The 17,234-nt window shown below is 39.1% G+C and overlaps 3 protein-coding genes and 1 non-coding gene across 4 annotated transcripts; 1 reads left to right on the top strand and 3 right to left on the bottom strand.

The window, feature by feature from the left end:
- Positions 1-2,285: 2,285 nt before the first annotated feature.
- On the bottom strand, positions 2,286-4,055 carry LOC133745710 (cytochrome P450 CYP94D108-like). Its single transcript, XM_062173829.1, has one exon. It carries the CDS (start codon positions 3,959-3,961, stop codon positions 2,447-2,449), a length of 1,515 nt encoding a protein of 504 aa, XP_062029813.1. The 5' UTR covers positions 3,962-4,055; the 3' UTR covers positions 2,286-2,446.
- A 6,056-nt stretch (positions 4,056-10,111) lies between these two features.
- Positions 10,112-12,047, top strand: LOC133743590 (ATP-dependent Clp protease adapter protein CLPS1, chloroplastic-like). The gene is made up of 3 exons (XM_062171572.1): positions 10,112-10,271; positions 10,525-10,675; positions 11,586-12,047. The coding sequence occupies exons 1-3, from the start codon at positions 10,142-10,144 to the stop codon at positions 11,845-11,847; spliced, it is 543 nt and encodes a 180-aa protein (XP_062027556.1). The 5' UTR covers positions 10,112-10,141; the 3' UTR covers positions 11,848-12,047.
- A 434-nt stretch (positions 12,048-12,481) lies between these two features.
- Positions 12,482-12,554, bottom strand: TRNAA-CGC (transfer RNA alanine (anticodon CGC)). Its single transcript has one exon. It is a non-coding gene; the product is annotated as a tRNA-Ala (tRNA).
- Positions 12,555-12,690: 136 nt separating this feature from the next.
- On the bottom strand, positions 12,691-14,340 carry LOC133745829 (putative pentatricopeptide repeat-containing protein At1g53330). Its single transcript, XM_062173989.1, has one exon. It carries the CDS (start codon positions 14,267-14,269, stop codon positions 12,884-12,886), a length of 1,386 nt encoding a protein of 461 aa, XP_062029973.1. The 5' UTR covers positions 14,270-14,340; the 3' UTR covers positions 12,691-12,883.
- Positions 14,341-17,234: the final 2,894 nt, after the last annotated feature.

Here is a 17,234-nt window from a genome sequence, read left to right as displayed (position 1 = left end):
AACCTAATTAACAAACTATATTTTATGCCACTCATCTCTCTCTCCCCCAACAGCACGACTCTCTCTGTTTCTTTCTCTCTCTCTCTCTTCCCCTCCGATCTCCACCTCGCCGGAGTAGAATTCAGGCCTATGCGCTCTCTTCTTCACGCTCTACTCCAACCCGAGGCGTTCTTGGACAACCTTAGGAGTTCCAGAACATGGTGGCGAGGATGAACTCGGTGACCATGACGGCGCTGAGCCGGATTCCGAAGAGCTCCTGCACTCGTCTCACGTTTTTCATGGACCGTTTTGCGAGGACAGCGATTTTGATCCAGAAAGGGTTGGCGAAGGTGAGGACCATGGAGTTGGGGCCGTCGTCGTTGTTGGTGGCGCCGGAGACGAGCTTCCGCGCCGGATAGCTTTTCCAAACCAGATTCTAATTCCTTCGCGCTGTCTCTCTCCGCCGCGCAGTGCGCTGTCTCTCTCCGCCGCGCCGTAGTCGAGGCTTCGGAGACGAGCTTCCGCGCCGTAGCCGAAGTCGCTGAGGTCGGTGCTGTACCAGGTTTCTGGTCGAACGACGTTGGCGTGCAGATGAGCTGCTGATCGTCGAGGTGAACTGAAACCGGGTTGGGCCTGGTCTGGTAAGAAACTTTAAACACATAGCTTTTGGGTGTGGTCGATAGCTTTTGAGTCATGGCTTTGTTAACACTGAGGTTGGGATTGATCTTTCTATAGAAAGAATTTGAACAGAGAGATCAACCTAACAAAAGCTATTCTGGTATCCTCTACTTAAACCAAACCCAACTGAAATCACCACTATGAGAATCAAAGACAAATTAAAGTGGTGTTTGTAGCTTCTCTTGGGTGTGGCCAATGGCTTTTACATTAACCGAGAAGGAAATCCGAGAAAAAAATAAGAAATGTTTATTAAAGGTCCGATAGATTACATCAATTTCTTTTTTCTTTTTCTTTTTTGTAAACTGTGGGCAAAAATCCGAAAAGGAAAAAAAGAAAAAAAGAAAAAAAAAAGTTGTATTGGGGGGCAATACTCCCAATAGACGTTTTAAAATTGATATAATTTCTTCGTTTTTTTCTTTAATCAAAGTTTTATCTGTCTAATTTTAGAAAGATTAGTTTCTATTCCGGCTACCAAAAGTTCTATTGGGGGGCAATAGTCGTCTATTGGGGGGCAATACATGGCTGATAGTCGTCTATTGGGGGGCAATACATGGCTGATAGTCGTCTATTGGGGGGCAATAGACATGTATTAGGGGGCAATAGACTATCGGGGCAATAAACGTCTATTGGGGGGCAATAGGAGGCAATAGAAGTCTATTGGGGGGCAATAGACGTTTATTAGGGGGCAATAGACTATCGGGGCAATAAACGTCTATTGGGGGGCAATAGATGTCTATTGGGGGCAAAAAAACCTTTCCAGTGAGATTTTCAACAAATTCCGGTGACCGGATTCCGGCGGCCGGTGACCGGAATCCGGCGGCCGGTGACCGGATTCCGGCGAAGTCTCCTATAGTTTCTCTCTCATCCATTTTCTCTCTCTATAAGTAACAAAGGGGTGAGGGGTAAAATGGTATTAAAAAATTTAAAAAAAAAAAAAAAATCTTTGAGAAATAATTAAATCACAAGGACAATTATGACATTTACAAATATTTTTTTATTAAAATAAATAAATTATAACCCACAACTCACTTTTCTCTCCCATTATCTCTTCTCTACAGACTACAATAATCGTTTTTTTTTTTTTTTTGAAAAAAAAAAAAAACTTGCACATGACCCCCCCCCCCCCGCCACACACTTCCTAAACCCATTTCTACTTGAAAAAATAAAAATATTATTATTTTATTCTATAAAGAAGCAATAAAATAAAAGATAGAAGTCAAAGTAATAATAAATAATTATTCATATTTCCTAGATCATTAGGATTTGAACGACTTCAAGGAATTTTGACAAAAATCTCTATATATTTTGCAATCCGTGCTTTTGTATTCTATATTCGTAACGTCGAGTTATGTTTTGAGTCGATGAAATTATTATTTTATTTTTTCTTAATTATTGGCTTATTGCTTACAAATTCTATTGAATAAGATTTTTGAATTATTGTCATAATGTCATATTGTTGTTTTTTTGCTCCTACATCGATACTTTATGTATGGACTATGGACCCCCCTAAGATCAAATCCTGGTTCCGTTTTGTTCCACAATTATACTACTTTTAAGTAAGCAGTTAATTAAGCACCATATATATTACATAGCGATGTCTCTGTAATGGTATAATCGACAAGTGGAAGTGTGGAACAATACTGCATTGTGTTCAAAACAGTAGATTGCAAAATTCTAACGATGTAGACACAAACAGTAAGCCTTTCCAGAAATACAACAAACAAAATAAACTTCAACTTGATGTCATTTGCATCTCTTCTAATACAACCGAAAACGAACAACACGATTATCATATGCATCTCTTTCTCACACTCACGGGTAGTCCACCTTTAATTCGCAGTGTCATGGACAACAAATGCACAGGACACGTGCCCTTATCTTCTACGTCGACCTCAAACCTCTCTATCACAGAGGCTGCAATGGACTTCATCTGAATAAACGCCAAGTCTTTTCCGAGACACATTCTCGGCCCGGCGTGAAACACCGGATAACGAAACGCACTGTCCGGCTGACACGTGCCGTCCTCGCCGAGCCACCTCTCCGGCACATACTCCTGGCAGTCCTTCCCCCATATCGTCTCCATCCTCCCCATGGCATACGCATGGTACGTCACAAACCACCCTTTCCTCAACACCGTCCCGTCCGGCATGACGTCATCGTTGAGGCACTCCTTCGTGTCCACCGGTACAGGAGGGTAGAGTCTCATGGCTTCCATAATCGCTGCCTGCAAATAGTGCATGTCTCTGAGCTCGTCAAAACCGTAAGTGTCGCCGATACTTTGGCCGTTTCGGGATCGAATGGCTTCGAGCTCATTCAGAATGTTGAACTGGACGTTTGGTCTAGAAGATAGGATCCAGAAGAACCAAGATAGAGCAGAAGACGTTGTGTCCCTGCCGGCGAGGATCATGCTTATGATGATGTCACGGAGAAACTCCGGCGAGTTAATGTTGTCATTTCCGATGAACCGGGATAACAAATCATCCTGCTGTTCGTAGCTATTGTTCTCCATTCGAGACCTTATTATGTCATCAGCGAAGTTATGAACGGTTGCAATTGAATCCTTCAACCTCCTCTCGGATCCAATATTGAAGAATTTTTTTAAGATAAGGATGAATCGAAAGGCGTAGAGGAACCTTCCAGAGCAAAGCGTGGCGGCGTCATCAAACGCCCGCATAAACTCGGCGGCGGATTTCCCATCGCCGCCGAGACAACCCGGGTCGACGTTGAAAGCCATCTTGCAAATATTGTCGAACGCAAACCGCTCCAAGACGTCTTGGAGGTCCAAACGACATCCCGTTTCGGCGGCTCGAGCCAAAAGTGGAACCAACCTGGTGTGAATCTCGAAGCTGACGTTATCCATGACGAAGTTCCTGAGTGATTTGGTGTTGAAGGCATAGCTGGCCGTCTTTCTCTGGACCTTCCAGAGCTCGCCGTCGGCGTTGAAGATTCCTCCGCCGAGAAAGTCTCGGAGGAGATAGATGAACAGCTCGCCTTTCGGGTAGTTCTCGAAGTTGGTTTTCAGCATGTGCTCCACGTTTGACGGGTTGGCCGTGATGATGCCGTTGATTTTTCCCGGGCGGAAGAAGACGGCGGTGTTGGTGGGACAGTTGCGGAGGATTTCGGTGGTCCAGTCGAGGAAACGGTGCCGGTTCTTCAGGAATCCCGGCAGAGATCCGAGAATCGGGTAGATCTTGAAGCCGGTGTGGATGGATTTCTTCGGTGGAGTAGTGTAAAAATGAAGGTAGACATAGACGGAGAGGAAAACTAGAAAGAGGAAAGATTGCAGGGAGAATAATAGATCCATGGCTGACTGGACTTAACAGTAAATTATGGGATATATTTATATATAGAACTAGGGTTAAAAACAGTGGTAGACTAATGTAATATTTTCCTCTTGATTGCCTCTGGAGTTGAGTGGAATGCTCGTTATCTTATCTTTATTTCAATTATTTGTTTGTCGTCTACTAATGATGCATGTTCTCTGTTCTTGTTACGTCGAATAACATGGACCGCAGGCTACATACAAACGTATCAACTTATCGCAAATTTGGTATTATTTACCGACTATAAATTAAAATCAATTTCCATAACTTTTAAGATGTAAATACTGTTAGTTTCTCAGGAAGTCGGGCCTCCTTGACTTTATGAAAATTACTACAATAATGAGGTGACGGTTCTCAATAGAGAACAATTTCTCTCCATTTTGATATATACTCTTTTGATTTAATAAAGTTCATTTTCAATAAAAAAAAAACAACAACCAAGAAAATATTTGATCCAGTAATAGTTAAGGAAAGTTCATTCACTCCTGGACATTCCTTAATTCTTCATTATCGATTTTCAAAACCCATTTTGTAATTAAATTTTGAGAAAAAAAAAACGGAGAATAATATTCCTAACTGGATAAGATGTGAGAAATGAGAAGGAAATTGGGTTGTGGCTGGTATATTTTTTTTTTGAATCAATGAAAGGACTTGTATTAATTGAAGACAACTCAAAGGAGTTGAGCGCAATCGTGTTGTAGTACATCGATAATACAAGGAGGAGCATGATCAAACCAAACTTCTCCTATAGTAGCCTCAAAACCTAAAGCTGCTAGGCGGTGAGCCACCGCATTTTGGGTTCTCGGAGTATGACATATGGTCACACCTTGTAGCCTACTCCACACTTCCTGAATATCATCCACTAGGCCTCCATTAGCTAACAAAGCGTAATCCTTACAATTTGCTGGTATATATGGATGAGGAACTTTGAAAGAGAGGTTGCAAATTAAACAATTTGATTTAATTAAAAATTTATGCAACAATGTTTAGTACAAGTGCCACTAATTTTTAATTGTGTGCATCCAATTCAGTTTCACTTTCGACATAGCTATCATTCAGTTTTACCAATGTTATTAGGTGCTCTAGATAGCGGGTAATAATTAGATTAGTTCTGTAAGGAGATCAAGATGTACATGAAGAGTGCAAGAACGGTGAGGAATGAAACAAATGTACGTGACATAAAGAGAGCAAGGGCGTACATGAGCAGTTGAGGCAAATGTACCTAAGAACATCTTCAACCCAACTACATAAAGGGCTAAAAAATACGACCCAAACAACTTAAGGCCAAAGTGTTAAAATTGAGGGTTAAAAGGCTAAAGAGAGGGGCAAATTTAGCCTTCAAAGTAGTCATTTAGCCCTTAGGGTCAAGAGAAAGACTTGCATGGGGCACCCGCACCACGTGGCAATGCGGCAGACCAATCACTGCCTAGCAGGGGGGTCTTTTGGGTATTGTATATTTAGGGAGCAGGGACATTTTTGGAAAAGAGGAAAAAATTTATTTGTTCTGATTGGGTGGCCCTAAAGCCACGTGGTGGGGAAACACCCACCTAAGAATTTCTCGGGAGGCCCAGCTGTGGTAGTGCTGCGTGACATGTGCATGACTTCAGCAACTAGCAGTTGCTGACGTCATGTAGACGTTGGATTTTTTAATTTTTAATTTTTAATTTTTTTACACATATAGCCGTTGAGAATTTTTTTTTTTTTTTAATTTTACACTATAAATACATATCACCTCAACCTTCTTTTTCACATCTTCCTTCTACTTCCTCATATATATCTCTCTATTCTAAATCTTTCATTTTCTCCCTATTCTTAATCTCACTGACAAGTGTTTGTATTTTGTTACTTTGTTGTGTTCCTTTTTAAATGCTTGTGTCATGAATAAAATAAATATTGAGAATATTTTTTTTTGAATCGAAAGAGGTCAGCAATTTATTGAAATCGAAAAATTACAACGATACGATGCCAAAAGACATCAAGAAACATTGAGAATATGATTCCATTCCGAATTCAACTTTATTTCATTTCGAAATCATCATAAAAATGATTTCAATTACTATAAGTAAATTGCTGATAAAAAATAAGAATATATATATATATATATATATATATATATATAACATATCTAAAATGTTAAAATATATTTTAGGGCTATAATTTAGCTTTGACGGGTTAGAGACGGTTGATGTCACATAGATGAATAATACAGAATTCAGGGCTAAAATTTAGCCCCAGGGCTATTTTTAGCCATTTGGGTTGAAGATGGCCTAAACTATAGTGCTAATGGTTAATTTGGTAAATGCCTAAATGGTAAGCTATAAAAATGCAAATTGTTCTCCCGCGGCAACATATCCGGTTTGACAACTTCCATGGTTTCCTAGCTAGTTCCTACAAACATCTGAACCAATTATTTTCATCACTAGCTAATTATTAATTACTAAGATAGTGAAGCCTACGTGAAGGAGGAGCATAAGCAATCATTAATTACTGGGAGGTAAAGCGTCGTCACTAGAGAAACCCATATGTCCAAATCTGTGGCGAAGCCAGAAATTGATCTCAACTGGGGCACTTAAATTTTTATTTTTATTTTTTTAAAATTGAAACTTAAACTTAAAATATATTAAAATTTTAATAAAAATAAAAATTAGAATAAGGTTAAGGAAAGATCAATATTTTTTAAATTACATATTTTATTAATCAAACTTATAATTTTTAGATTTTAGACAATTTTTCATAATAGAAATATAATTTATCTTTGAACTTTTGAAAGTATATGAAATAACACTATTAATTTTTTTTTTTTTGAGAAGAAATAATAGTATTAATGTTAAAAAAAAAAAAAAAAAAATTAGCACATTGAGTTTTGAAATAATAGGATTAATGTTAAAAAAATAAAAAATAAAATATTAACACTTTGCTGGAAGAGAGTTTCTATTGGGATCTCCAAATCTGCTCACTTGACCTCACTCTATTATGAATTATTAAATGACATATATAACCTACTATAAAATGACTATTAAGGACAATAATTATACCAAAAAATATTATATTTATTTTATGTAGACTTTCCAATTCAATAATATTAGATTGTATTTCTTATTATTTTCCTTATCTATTTTCATTTTCCAATTTCACTACATACGTACTCATTAAAGTATATATTTAATAAGAATTAAAAATATGATTAATATCATGTGACATAAAAATGTATGATATATATGTTGAACGCATATTGGTGAGGGAAAACAAAATAAATACTCTTATTAAATCAATCTAAGTCAATCCATTATATTTGTAAAAAAAAAAAACTAAAAATATTGAAATAATTAATGCAAACAATACAGAAAAAAAAAACATTAAAAAACAAATGATTTTTTTTTTTGAGAATAAAAACAAATGATTTTTTTTTTTTTTTTTTTGCACAGCTAAAATAGAAAAAAAAAAACAGAATAGTTCATACATTTTCTTATTGATTAGACATTAATTTTTGAAACTCAAGTTTGATTAAGAAATGTATATTTGGTACTTTTTTGTCAACATTAATGGAATTGCATTAAATTGTAGAACTGGAAGCGAGCAAACCCTACGGTTTGAGCAGAGAGGTCGACAACGGCGGATCTGATCCTCTTGTCAGATCTAGCAAAGGAGGGGTCTCTCGTCGCAGGAGAGGACGTAAGGGGAGGCAGGACTGCGGCTTGATGTTTCGCCTGGGCTGCAGCGGAGGAGTGGGCACGATTCGGGTTCAGCGACGGCGGTTTTGGGCTCGAGATCGTAAGGCTTTGAGTCGACGTGAATCGGGGTTTTGGCCGTGGAGATCGTCGCTTGGTCAACAGGTACGGATTCTGCGGTTGAAGGTGGTTTGCGGGTCGGACTTACCGGTTGGTTGAGGTAGCTTGGAGGCGGGCGGTGTCTTCATTAGGCGGTGATTGGAGCCTGATGCCCTGGTGGAAAGGACGGCCGTCGGAGGGCCTCTACGAGGCGACGGAGGATGGGCAGCTGAGTGTTGAGGCTGCTGCTCTTTGGGCTTGGGTTCGGGCTTGGGTCTCTGGACCTGGGCTCAAACTTGGGTTGTTGGGCTTCTTATTGTGGGCCAGTAGGGAGGGTGCAATGGAGGCTAGGGCTGCTGTTGTCTCTGCCCGGGTATGGGCTTGGGCTTTTGGGCCTGGACTTGAATTTGGGTTGATGGGCTCTTCTCCATCTGCTCGGATTTGGGCTTGGTCTTTGGAGCCTGGGCTTGAGCTCAAGCTTGGTATGGTTGCGTTTGTTGCAAATGCTTCGGATAAGAAGAGCAAGACCAACCTGTTGCCGAGGTTGTTGGCTCCCGAATAGGCCGAGGATGGTGCTGGCTCCAACCCTACGAGGAAGGAGCTAGCATTTTTCTAGGTCTCTGCTGTTAGACATCTGGTTACAAGCCTTCTAAAGTTGGAGTAATCTCTATGAGGTTTTTCTAAGATGTTTCTAATTGTATTTGTACCACAATCGCGTGCTGGCAGATTAGACTAGATGAATGATTTTTCCTTAGAATAGCGAGGTTTGTCTTGCTTGCTTAGGCTTGCTATCCAGCGAGCGTCCCTTTAGACTTTAATGAGTTTAGTTCGGCTTAGATAGGTTATCTGGATTTCCGGATTTTCTTATGTAAGTTCTGTTAGACTCTGGCCTGTTTTCATGGCTTCATTACTAATGAAATCAATTTCCTATTCAAAAAAAAGAAATGTATATTTGGTTAAGATTTATAGAGTGATTAAATCATTGAAATGACTAAATTTTTTATTTTAAAGATTATTTGTTTGCAAATTATATGAGTGAGGTTATTTGAGGAAGTTTAGTGAGTAAATTTAATATTTGAAAATTTGATAAGAGGTGTAAAAAGTATAGAGGTCAAGTGAGTAAATTTGGTGGTTCCAATAGAAAAACTCTTGCTGGAACCAGCATTCAAACCAGGGACCAGCCTGGCAGCCTCACATATACATATGGCTCTACCACTGCGACAAGGCAACATCCAGTGAATATAACGTAACTAGCTATATATATACTAATCTGACTGGGGCACGGGACCCACCGTGACCGTGCCCTAACGTGGCTCCACCACTGGTCCAAATTGTCTGGTCAATATTGGTGTAGAAAGACCAATAACACGAACAATGAAACCCTCGAAAAGCAAGATCACATGATTTAAAGAAAAGGGAAATGAAAAGCTACAATTTCCACACATATTACAATTCATATTACCAACTACATAACAGTATATGTAACAATATCTTACTACATGTTTTTTATGATTCAACCTATAGCAGTTGTTCTTATAATAGAAAACATGAACGAACCAAATTCCTTACTGAAATAGTTTTACTTGTTTTGTCATAACCATTCTCTCGCTCTAGATGTAAAACATGAGCAACAAATCAAGCTAGATTCAATTCATCAGACTATACTATTACAATAATACATAATCTTTGATACAATACACTAATACTTTTAATTACCTCCAACATCTCACACACATCAACGTAGCATGATACATTTTATTTTACCAAAATTATTGACTGTTGTAGAGGCTACGAAAACAAATGTGCGAAAGTCATGCAAGAAGGAAATAACAATGAAATGCAATTAAGGTGATATATTTAAAACAGTATGTCCATGAGCCACAAATTAAGGTTGATTTAGTGAACAAAGTAATTGCTACCTAGCCTAAGGTCAAAACAAATGGAGAATAGTACACATAAAAAGACCAGATAAATAGTGATGTAGCTGATATTTCTAACAATGAGTGACTCATTATGTTAGTGTTGGTTTGAATTTCGACAATGAATTTTAATCGAGTAAAATTTTAATGAGTCACATCTCGACTCATTTTATTATATTTCATCATTATTTTTCTGAATTCATACAAAAATGAAAAGACTTTCTTCTAATATTTGCACATACGCCTCCGAAATTTCAAGACCTTGTGTCATATTTCTATTTCTTACCTACATTTCAACCAAACACAAACGTAGCATCAAACGACTAAAACATCTCTTTCGAATTTCAAGTGTCTCAGGGCCACAAAGGCCGGAATTGGATATTTCCCACAAACAAAAGATTTTCCTACGACGTGTCGTTGATCAACACCATTGGCAAAATGAAAGGCGCTGGCCCCCGAGCCACAAAACCAGTACATGCCACACATTCCCTTCCCAGCTATTCTGGCTCACGAGCTCAGACACAGAGAGAGTGAGACGCCCATGGCTGCCCTATGCGGTCGAGTCCCTCTTTCACCAACCCAAGTTTTCAATCTCACTAAATCAGGTACTTTTCCTTTCTGGGTTCTTCAATTTCCATTGAAGGTTTTGATCTTTACCTATCAAGGGTATTTAAATCCATCAACCGAACTCTGTTATCTGCAAAATTGTATTACATAAAATGATGATTATTATGAAATTCTGATGATCGCAATTCTCATTTCGGGTTAATCACAAGCAGGGTTCATAGATTTGGGGCAAGTTCAGCGATTTAGGGCATGCTAGATTTGTTAAATGTGTTTTGATTGTGATTTATGTAGGAGGCGATAAACCCTATTTTCATAAACAATGCCCAAATCGGAGCGCCGTGATGACTGCAACAACCACTGTGCTTGGAAAAGGAGGTGGGTTGTTGGAGAAGCCAACCATAGAGAAGACCACACCTGGTCGTGATTCTGAGTTTGACTTGAGGTATGTGCAATACAATTGTCTGTATAATTATACGATTGTGCTTCTGTTGCATGAATTTTCTGTAATTTTCACGGTATGCACAACAGACTTGATTGTTTCAGATAGATAATTGAGGGGATTTTCTATATCTCGAACAGAGATTTGTAAGAGCCGAAACTTAAATTAGACTTCGTCAAGGTGAAAGAATTAGGAATGCTGTAGTTAGTACTCAGTCCTAAGTGAATGTAACAAAGTAATTCAGCAGAAGAGCCTATTCATGTTCATAGTTGATTGGATTTTCGACTCATCGAGATTTTTTTAATCACTAGAGAGGCACTAGAGAGGGCTTTGACACTACTCAAGAGGCTATACTATATGAACGCTTTAGTGGTTTATACTTTTCAATTTTTATACGAGTGGCTGAAAGTCTGAGTCCAAAGTTTGGCTAGTGTTCCAAATTTCCCAGTTGGCTGCCCCTTCCCGACTCATTCTTTTGTTGAATAGCATTTTTTACCTGAGTAGTGGAACCTGTAGATTGGGAATAGCCCAAATTTGGACTCTTCAGGGACATTTAGCTAACTTTACATTCTTAGAAATAAATAACTCAAGGGGAGTTGGAACATTTCTCAAGAGACTAAATGTTACTCGAGGGGTTCAAGCACTACTTGAATACGGCTGAAGTGGTTATATTTCTGAATATTTAAAATTGGTTAAACTAGTGCTCTGAAGACCTGAAAGTTGGTTATTGTAATTTCCTCTGTAGATGGTAGTGACCTCATCTTGTAAGCAATTCATGCAGGTTTTTAGGAAGAGCTTTCAGTAAGCCTTACTGTTAGAAAGTATTTGCGACTCATACCTGTTAACAGTATAACATTACTTTTAGTTATTATCATTATGGTAGAAACTTTCAACTGATAAACCTTGCTTGCAGGAAATCAAAGAAAATGTCCCCACCTTATCGTGTGATGCTGCATAATGATAACTTTAACAAGCGGGAGTATGTTGTCCAAGTTCTGATGAAGGTTATCCCCGGAATGACCGTTGACATTGCAGTCAACGTGATGCAGGAGGCTCATCACAACGGCCTGGCAGTGGTGATTGTGTGTGCTCAGGTGGATGCAGAAGACCACTGCATGCAGCTCAGAGGCAATGGTCTTCTGAGTTCGGTTGAGCCTGCAAGTGATGGATGTTGATCATTGTTGATTAGTACCATCATTATCATAAACAAAATTAAATAAAAGTAAATTATAAAAGGAATTGCAATGTCTTAGCTAGGTCATATCTTTGGTTCTATATCGGTTTGAGTAGTGCGAATGTGTATGTATGTAGTACACTAGTATGTACATAAACTTGCCCCTATTAACACGAACTGCTTCCCGGGCATGTTGAGTAATGTTTTGGCATTCTGTTCTTTTTATAATTAATTAGAGAAAGAGAGGAGATGAAGATCAGAAGGAGAAAGGAAATGTGAGATGTAAACAAGAACATATATACAACGGTTTTGAAATTAAAAATAAAACACCTTTGAAGATTTGATTCTAGGCATTCTACATCTACTCGTTCTGTCATTTCTCAGATTCCTCATGTTATTTTTATGATTCTATCTTCCCACATTAATTTTGACTGGAAGTGTAATGAAATTAATTTCTAGAAGAAAAAGGGGAAAAAAAATAGTTTCTAAGGGAACAAGAAAGAACTGGAAGTCCTTTAAAAAAAAAAAAAGAACTGGAAGTTTCTTCAAAAAAAAAAAAAAGAACTGGAAGTATCTCTCATTAGTTTGTAAAAGGAAAGTAAGAAACAAAAAAAAAAAAAAAAACAATTACAGAATGGAGACGCGGGGAATCGAACCCCGTGCCTCTCGCATGCGAAGCGAGCGCTCTACCATATGAGCTACGTCCCCTTGTTGTTCTTTGCCTACGCTTTATATTATATATTATAATTTTTTGCTGCCTATCTAAGTTTTTGTGCATATATTTCTGCGAAACAGGTACCCGATTGCCGACCCTTTGTAAAAGAAGAACCTGAAACCCCAGAGAAAGAGTACAATAGTCCTTACTATAAATTAGCGTAAGCATAGTGAAGACTGATACTCTTTTGGAAAGCTAACCAGTAACCACTATGTTTTCATAAAGTTGCAAGTCGTCCATTTCAGAGATACATAGAATCAGATAGCATTTCCTTTGCTTTACAAACCCATTTTCATATTATTGGCATGAGTACATCCCCAGTTTACTGCATTGCCAAAGTATCGATGAGCTCAGACACATCTGACGGCTTCTCCTTACATAGCGTAGAAATGACCATCCTCCAGGTATCTCCATGAAGAACATTTGCCTTTTCCAGGCTACTTAAAACTGTCCCTAACAACTCCATATTACCTTCCTGACACAAACCCTCAACAAGTTTATGCGTCCGTGCATAATGGGGCGCACAACCCTTAAAGATCATCTCATCTAAGACAAATGCTGCTTCCTTAAACTGTCCGCAATCACAAAGTCCACTAAATAGCATTCGATATGAAAGAACATCCGGATGGCACCCGCGCCTTGGTAAATCTTGAAAGAACAGATTGGCCTCGCTCCATTTCCCTCCTTTGCACAATGCATCAATAATCACATTGTAACTAATAGCATCTGGTCTACACCCTTTCTCCACCATCTCATCCAAAACTCTGTACGCTGCCTCGAAATCCTTCTCCTTACAATACCCATGAATCATTGCATTGTAAGTCACAGTATTTGGCTCGCACCCATACTCGCTCATTTCCTTCAAAAGGCCCGGAACCTCTCCTCTCCTACCGGCCTTTAGAAGCGCACTGATCAAAGTAGAATAAACCGCTGCATCCAACCGAATGTTCTTCCTTACCATCTCATCCTTAAGGCCAAAAGCCAATGCCATTTCACCAATCCCACAAAATCCTTTCATCAACGACGCATAAACGAAAGCATTAGGCAAAACTCCATGAACGCGTTCCCAATCCTCTTTCAACTCCAAAGCTTCTTTCACCCTAGAATCCGAACAAAGCTTGTGAACTAAAGTCCCCAATGTCACATCACTCGGTTGAAGACCCTTGCTGCGCATTTCATCAAACACCTTCCGTGCATTATCCAAATCCTCACTCCCACAAAAAGCCTTGATCAATATATTGTAAGTACACGCATCGGGGGTCCCATAATCCTCAATCCCCTCCAAGACCTTCTTCATCTTCTCAAATTTCCCACATTTGAAAAGCGCATTTAGCAATGAATTGAATGATTTGATAGTCCGCTGGCAACGGAAAGAAGGCATTTCATCGAACACTTGGAGTGCACGGTCAGCGAGACGAGCCCGGCCGTAGTATGACATGACATTGCAGAAGATGATTTCGGGCGGAGCAAAACGGGTTTCTTGCTTCATTTGGTGGAGGATTTGCTCCAATTGGTCGAACATTTTGGCGCGGCCGAGCTTGGAGATTATGAGGTCGTAGGAAAGAAGAGAGTAGCGAAAGGGCTTTTGGGGTTGGGGGTTTGAATCAGGCTTAGGGTTTTGGAAGAGTTGGAGGGCGAGAGCTGGGTCCTTTTGGATGCGTAGAAGAGAGGAAAGCCTGAAGGGAGAGATGGATTTTGAAGCCTTCATTTTTTGTGTTCCTTGTGTCAGCTGGTGATCTTATTGGTTAGAGCTTATATATTCATAAGCTTTCAGCCCGCCAAAATAAACGGTATAAACTAACTAAAGCCTTAAACCCTAATTTGGAGGGGAAGAAAATTGATATTTAGAACAATTTCCAAACAAAAACTACTAGGTATAATAACCCAGTATCATCGACTTACTAGAGACTCCCGATATTATTTCAGGATGTTCTCTTTATGCTTATGCTTATTGTAATCCGGGGTTCAGACTCTACGTCCCCCCCTTGTATTCTGCAGTTTCATTAATCAAGGCTTGAGGGCAGCTGCACCAGCCCCTTTTCAAAAAAAATAATCCAGTATCATTTGGTCTAGTGGCATAGTCTCCCCTTCGTAAATGGGAGGTTGTGAGTTTGACTCACAAAATACTAGTTATAGCATTTGAGTTGTTTATCTGATAAAAAAAAAACAAAAACAAAAAAAACTACTAGGTATAAACTAACTAAAGCTTTTAGATATTAATTCCATTGTTATTCGACGCACATATCGTGAAGCAAATGATGTAACTCATCGCTTGGCTTGATTCTTATGTTGATGATATTTAGTTAGAGGATTCATCCCCTATTATTGAGGATGTTCTCTTTGAAGATTTATGTAAGTATAATCGAGGTAATGGTTTATGAAGGCCTGCTCACCTAAGGGACAGTTTTTAACGGACTGTGAGGGACAAGTGAATCTGAAGGCTGAAAATAAATGCATAGTTCTAAGTTGTTATAATTTCTGCTTTTATATTTAATACATGTGCTTTTATATACCCCTCAGAGTATGAATACTATCATCTAACAAAATTTCTCACTCATAGTAAAAAAAAAACTAACCAAAACTTTTTTTTTTTCGCTTAAAAGAATAATAAAAACTTATAAATGGGATCTCTAAATTAACATCGAACTGCAACTATCTGAACAAAATCTTTAATCGCTAGCATATAGTAATTAGAAAATTTGTGCAACATACAACACTAAACTCATATTAAAGAGATATGATTAACTCTGTAAGCTATTTTTTTTTCAAAACAGAATAGGTCCACTAGAGGATATTCTCTCAGCGTCTGCCTAACTTGAGAACCCTAGGGCCGCCTCTGGTTGCAATCTTGTTCTCGTCCGGCGGCGCCCAGACGTTGGAGATGGCCTCCGGCCTCACCATCCTTATAGGGTTTGCTGTCGGACGGGAGACCTATTGTCCATAGGGTTGTCGAAGGGCTTTGCTCGGGTTTCGTCACTGCGTTCGGCTGGGATGGTGGTGAAGGGTGAATCGTGGCGTCCCTGTGGCTGGGCTTTGTTGGATCGACGGTGCTATAGGGTGCGGCTGCGGCGTCTGGCTCCGGGTAGGCTGTTTTGGTTTGGTGCAGATCGTGGCGGCGTCGTGGACTCAGGTCGGCTTAGCTCGCCGGGATGGTTTATTCTGTGCTGATTAGGTCAGCGAGGGTGGCTTGGTTGCGGCGGTGGCGGGCCGACTCGGGAAGGCGCGCTTCAGGCAGTGTGGGTCGAACTAAGCGTGGCCGGACGGTGATGCTACGATGGGGGGCGAGGGAAGGTGGACTTGGCCCGAACCATCATGACGGGCCTGAAGCAAGTCTCCTCGGTGGGCTACCCTATTGGGCCACGAACGGTTGGGCTGGGGTTCTACCCTAGTCCATTGCTATTTTGGGCTAGGGTTTTTGGCTCTTGGCCCAAACCTATGTTTTTAGCTTTTGTCTAATTACAATAAGTTTCTTGTATTAGGAACCTAACGAGTGTAGTTTGGCTTGTCTATTCGCTATGTTTTCCATAGCTTTTAGGCTCACTTTTAAAGTGAGCGATTAGTTCGAATATAGTTGGTTTATCCTATGTACTACTGTGGCTCCTCCACGAAACTTTGATCTGGCCATTGTTATGTGTCAGCGGGTGAGTATGTAATGGTTTTATTGGCATGCGCTATTATCAATGGAAGTTACCATTCTTCAAAAAAAAAAAAATTAACTCTGTAAGCTGAGTTCGTGGGAAAAAAATGCACCTCACAAAACGATTCATCCACCCTCAATAATATATGAAGGTGACGAGATATCAAACAATATTAATTTCTCTTATTTAGTTTTATTGAACATGCATCTTATTGAATATATAGTTAGGTTTCTATCAAACATAATTAACCAACTAGTTTGAGATTTTTTAAGTTTTGCAACTACATTTGGCCTGATCCGGTTAGTTTCCTGACAATGTCATGTTCTCTTACTTACTTAGATTTAGTTGCTATCAAAGACAGCTTTAAGTAGGGTTCTAGATATATGGCTCTTAGCAGTAGCTCACTTCTGACTGGCCCTTTATAGAACAGATTATTGTGTAATATTTGCTTCTCACTATATTTAATGGATTGAAACGCTAATTTGATTAAAAAAAAAAAAGTTTTCAAGGTTGGATTCCTTCACTTCCTTTTCGTTTTCGGTTCATAATATGGTTAAAATAGGAAAAGGAAAACACCATATTATATTGATCTTATTCCAGTGCCACGAATCAAAGTGGAAAAGAGATGGTCTTGATCAAATACTGACCAATCAACCTACGTGGCTGTCTTCCACTTCATAATCAGTCTAGCTTATTCTATATGATTATTATTATGATATCTACCACCAACCATTTGCATTATGAATCTGCTGCATCTAAAAAGGCCTGCACATTTAATCATCGAGTACGACAATTAGATTTTTATTTTATAGATACAGTCTGAATTGCTGATTTATTTTTTTTATTTATCAAGAACTGACATTTTCATATAAGAAAAATGAAATAAAAAATAAAAAATAAAAAACGTATCAAATGTTTTCTCATCGATGGCAAAATTTTAAAATGTTTTCTCATCATGGCAAACCCTTCAATACTCAAGCTTTATCATCATGATCGCTAATTCATCTTCCAGATTCCTCGTTAAGCACTTCCAAC

The sequence above is a fragment of the Rosa rugosa genome, chromosome 4 (genome assembly GCF_958449725.1).
Source record: "Rosa rugosa chromosome 4, drRosRugo1.1, whole genome shotgun sequence".
In the NCBI taxonomy this organism is placed as follows: domain Eukaryota; kingdom Viridiplantae; phylum Streptophyta; class Magnoliopsida; order Rosales; family Rosaceae; genus Rosa; species Rosa rugosa.
The sequence above is the reverse complement of the archived record's forward strand: the minus strand, read 5'-3'. Positions and strand labels throughout refer to the sequence as shown.

Coding starts and splice junctions, on each gene's coding strand:
- LOC133745710 (XM_062173829.1), bottom strand. CDS start 3,961: ATGGATCTATTATTCTCCCTGCAATCTTTCCTCTTTCTAGTTTTCCTC.
- LOC133743590 (XM_062171572.1), top strand. CDS start 10,142: ATGCCACACATTCCCTTCCCAGCTATTCTGGCTCACGAGCTCAGACAC. Junction 10,272..10,524: donor TTTCAATCTCACTAAATCAG/GTACTTTTCCTT, acceptor TGATTTATGTAG/GAGGCGATAAACCCTATTTT. Junction 10,676..11,585: donor GATTCTGAGTTTGACTTGAG/GTATGTGCAATA, acceptor CCTTGCTTGCAG/GAAATCAAAGAAAATGTCCC.
- LOC133745829 (XM_062173989.1), bottom strand. CDS start 14,269: ATGAAGGCTTCAAAATCCATCTCTCCCTTCAGGCTTTCCTCTCTTCTA.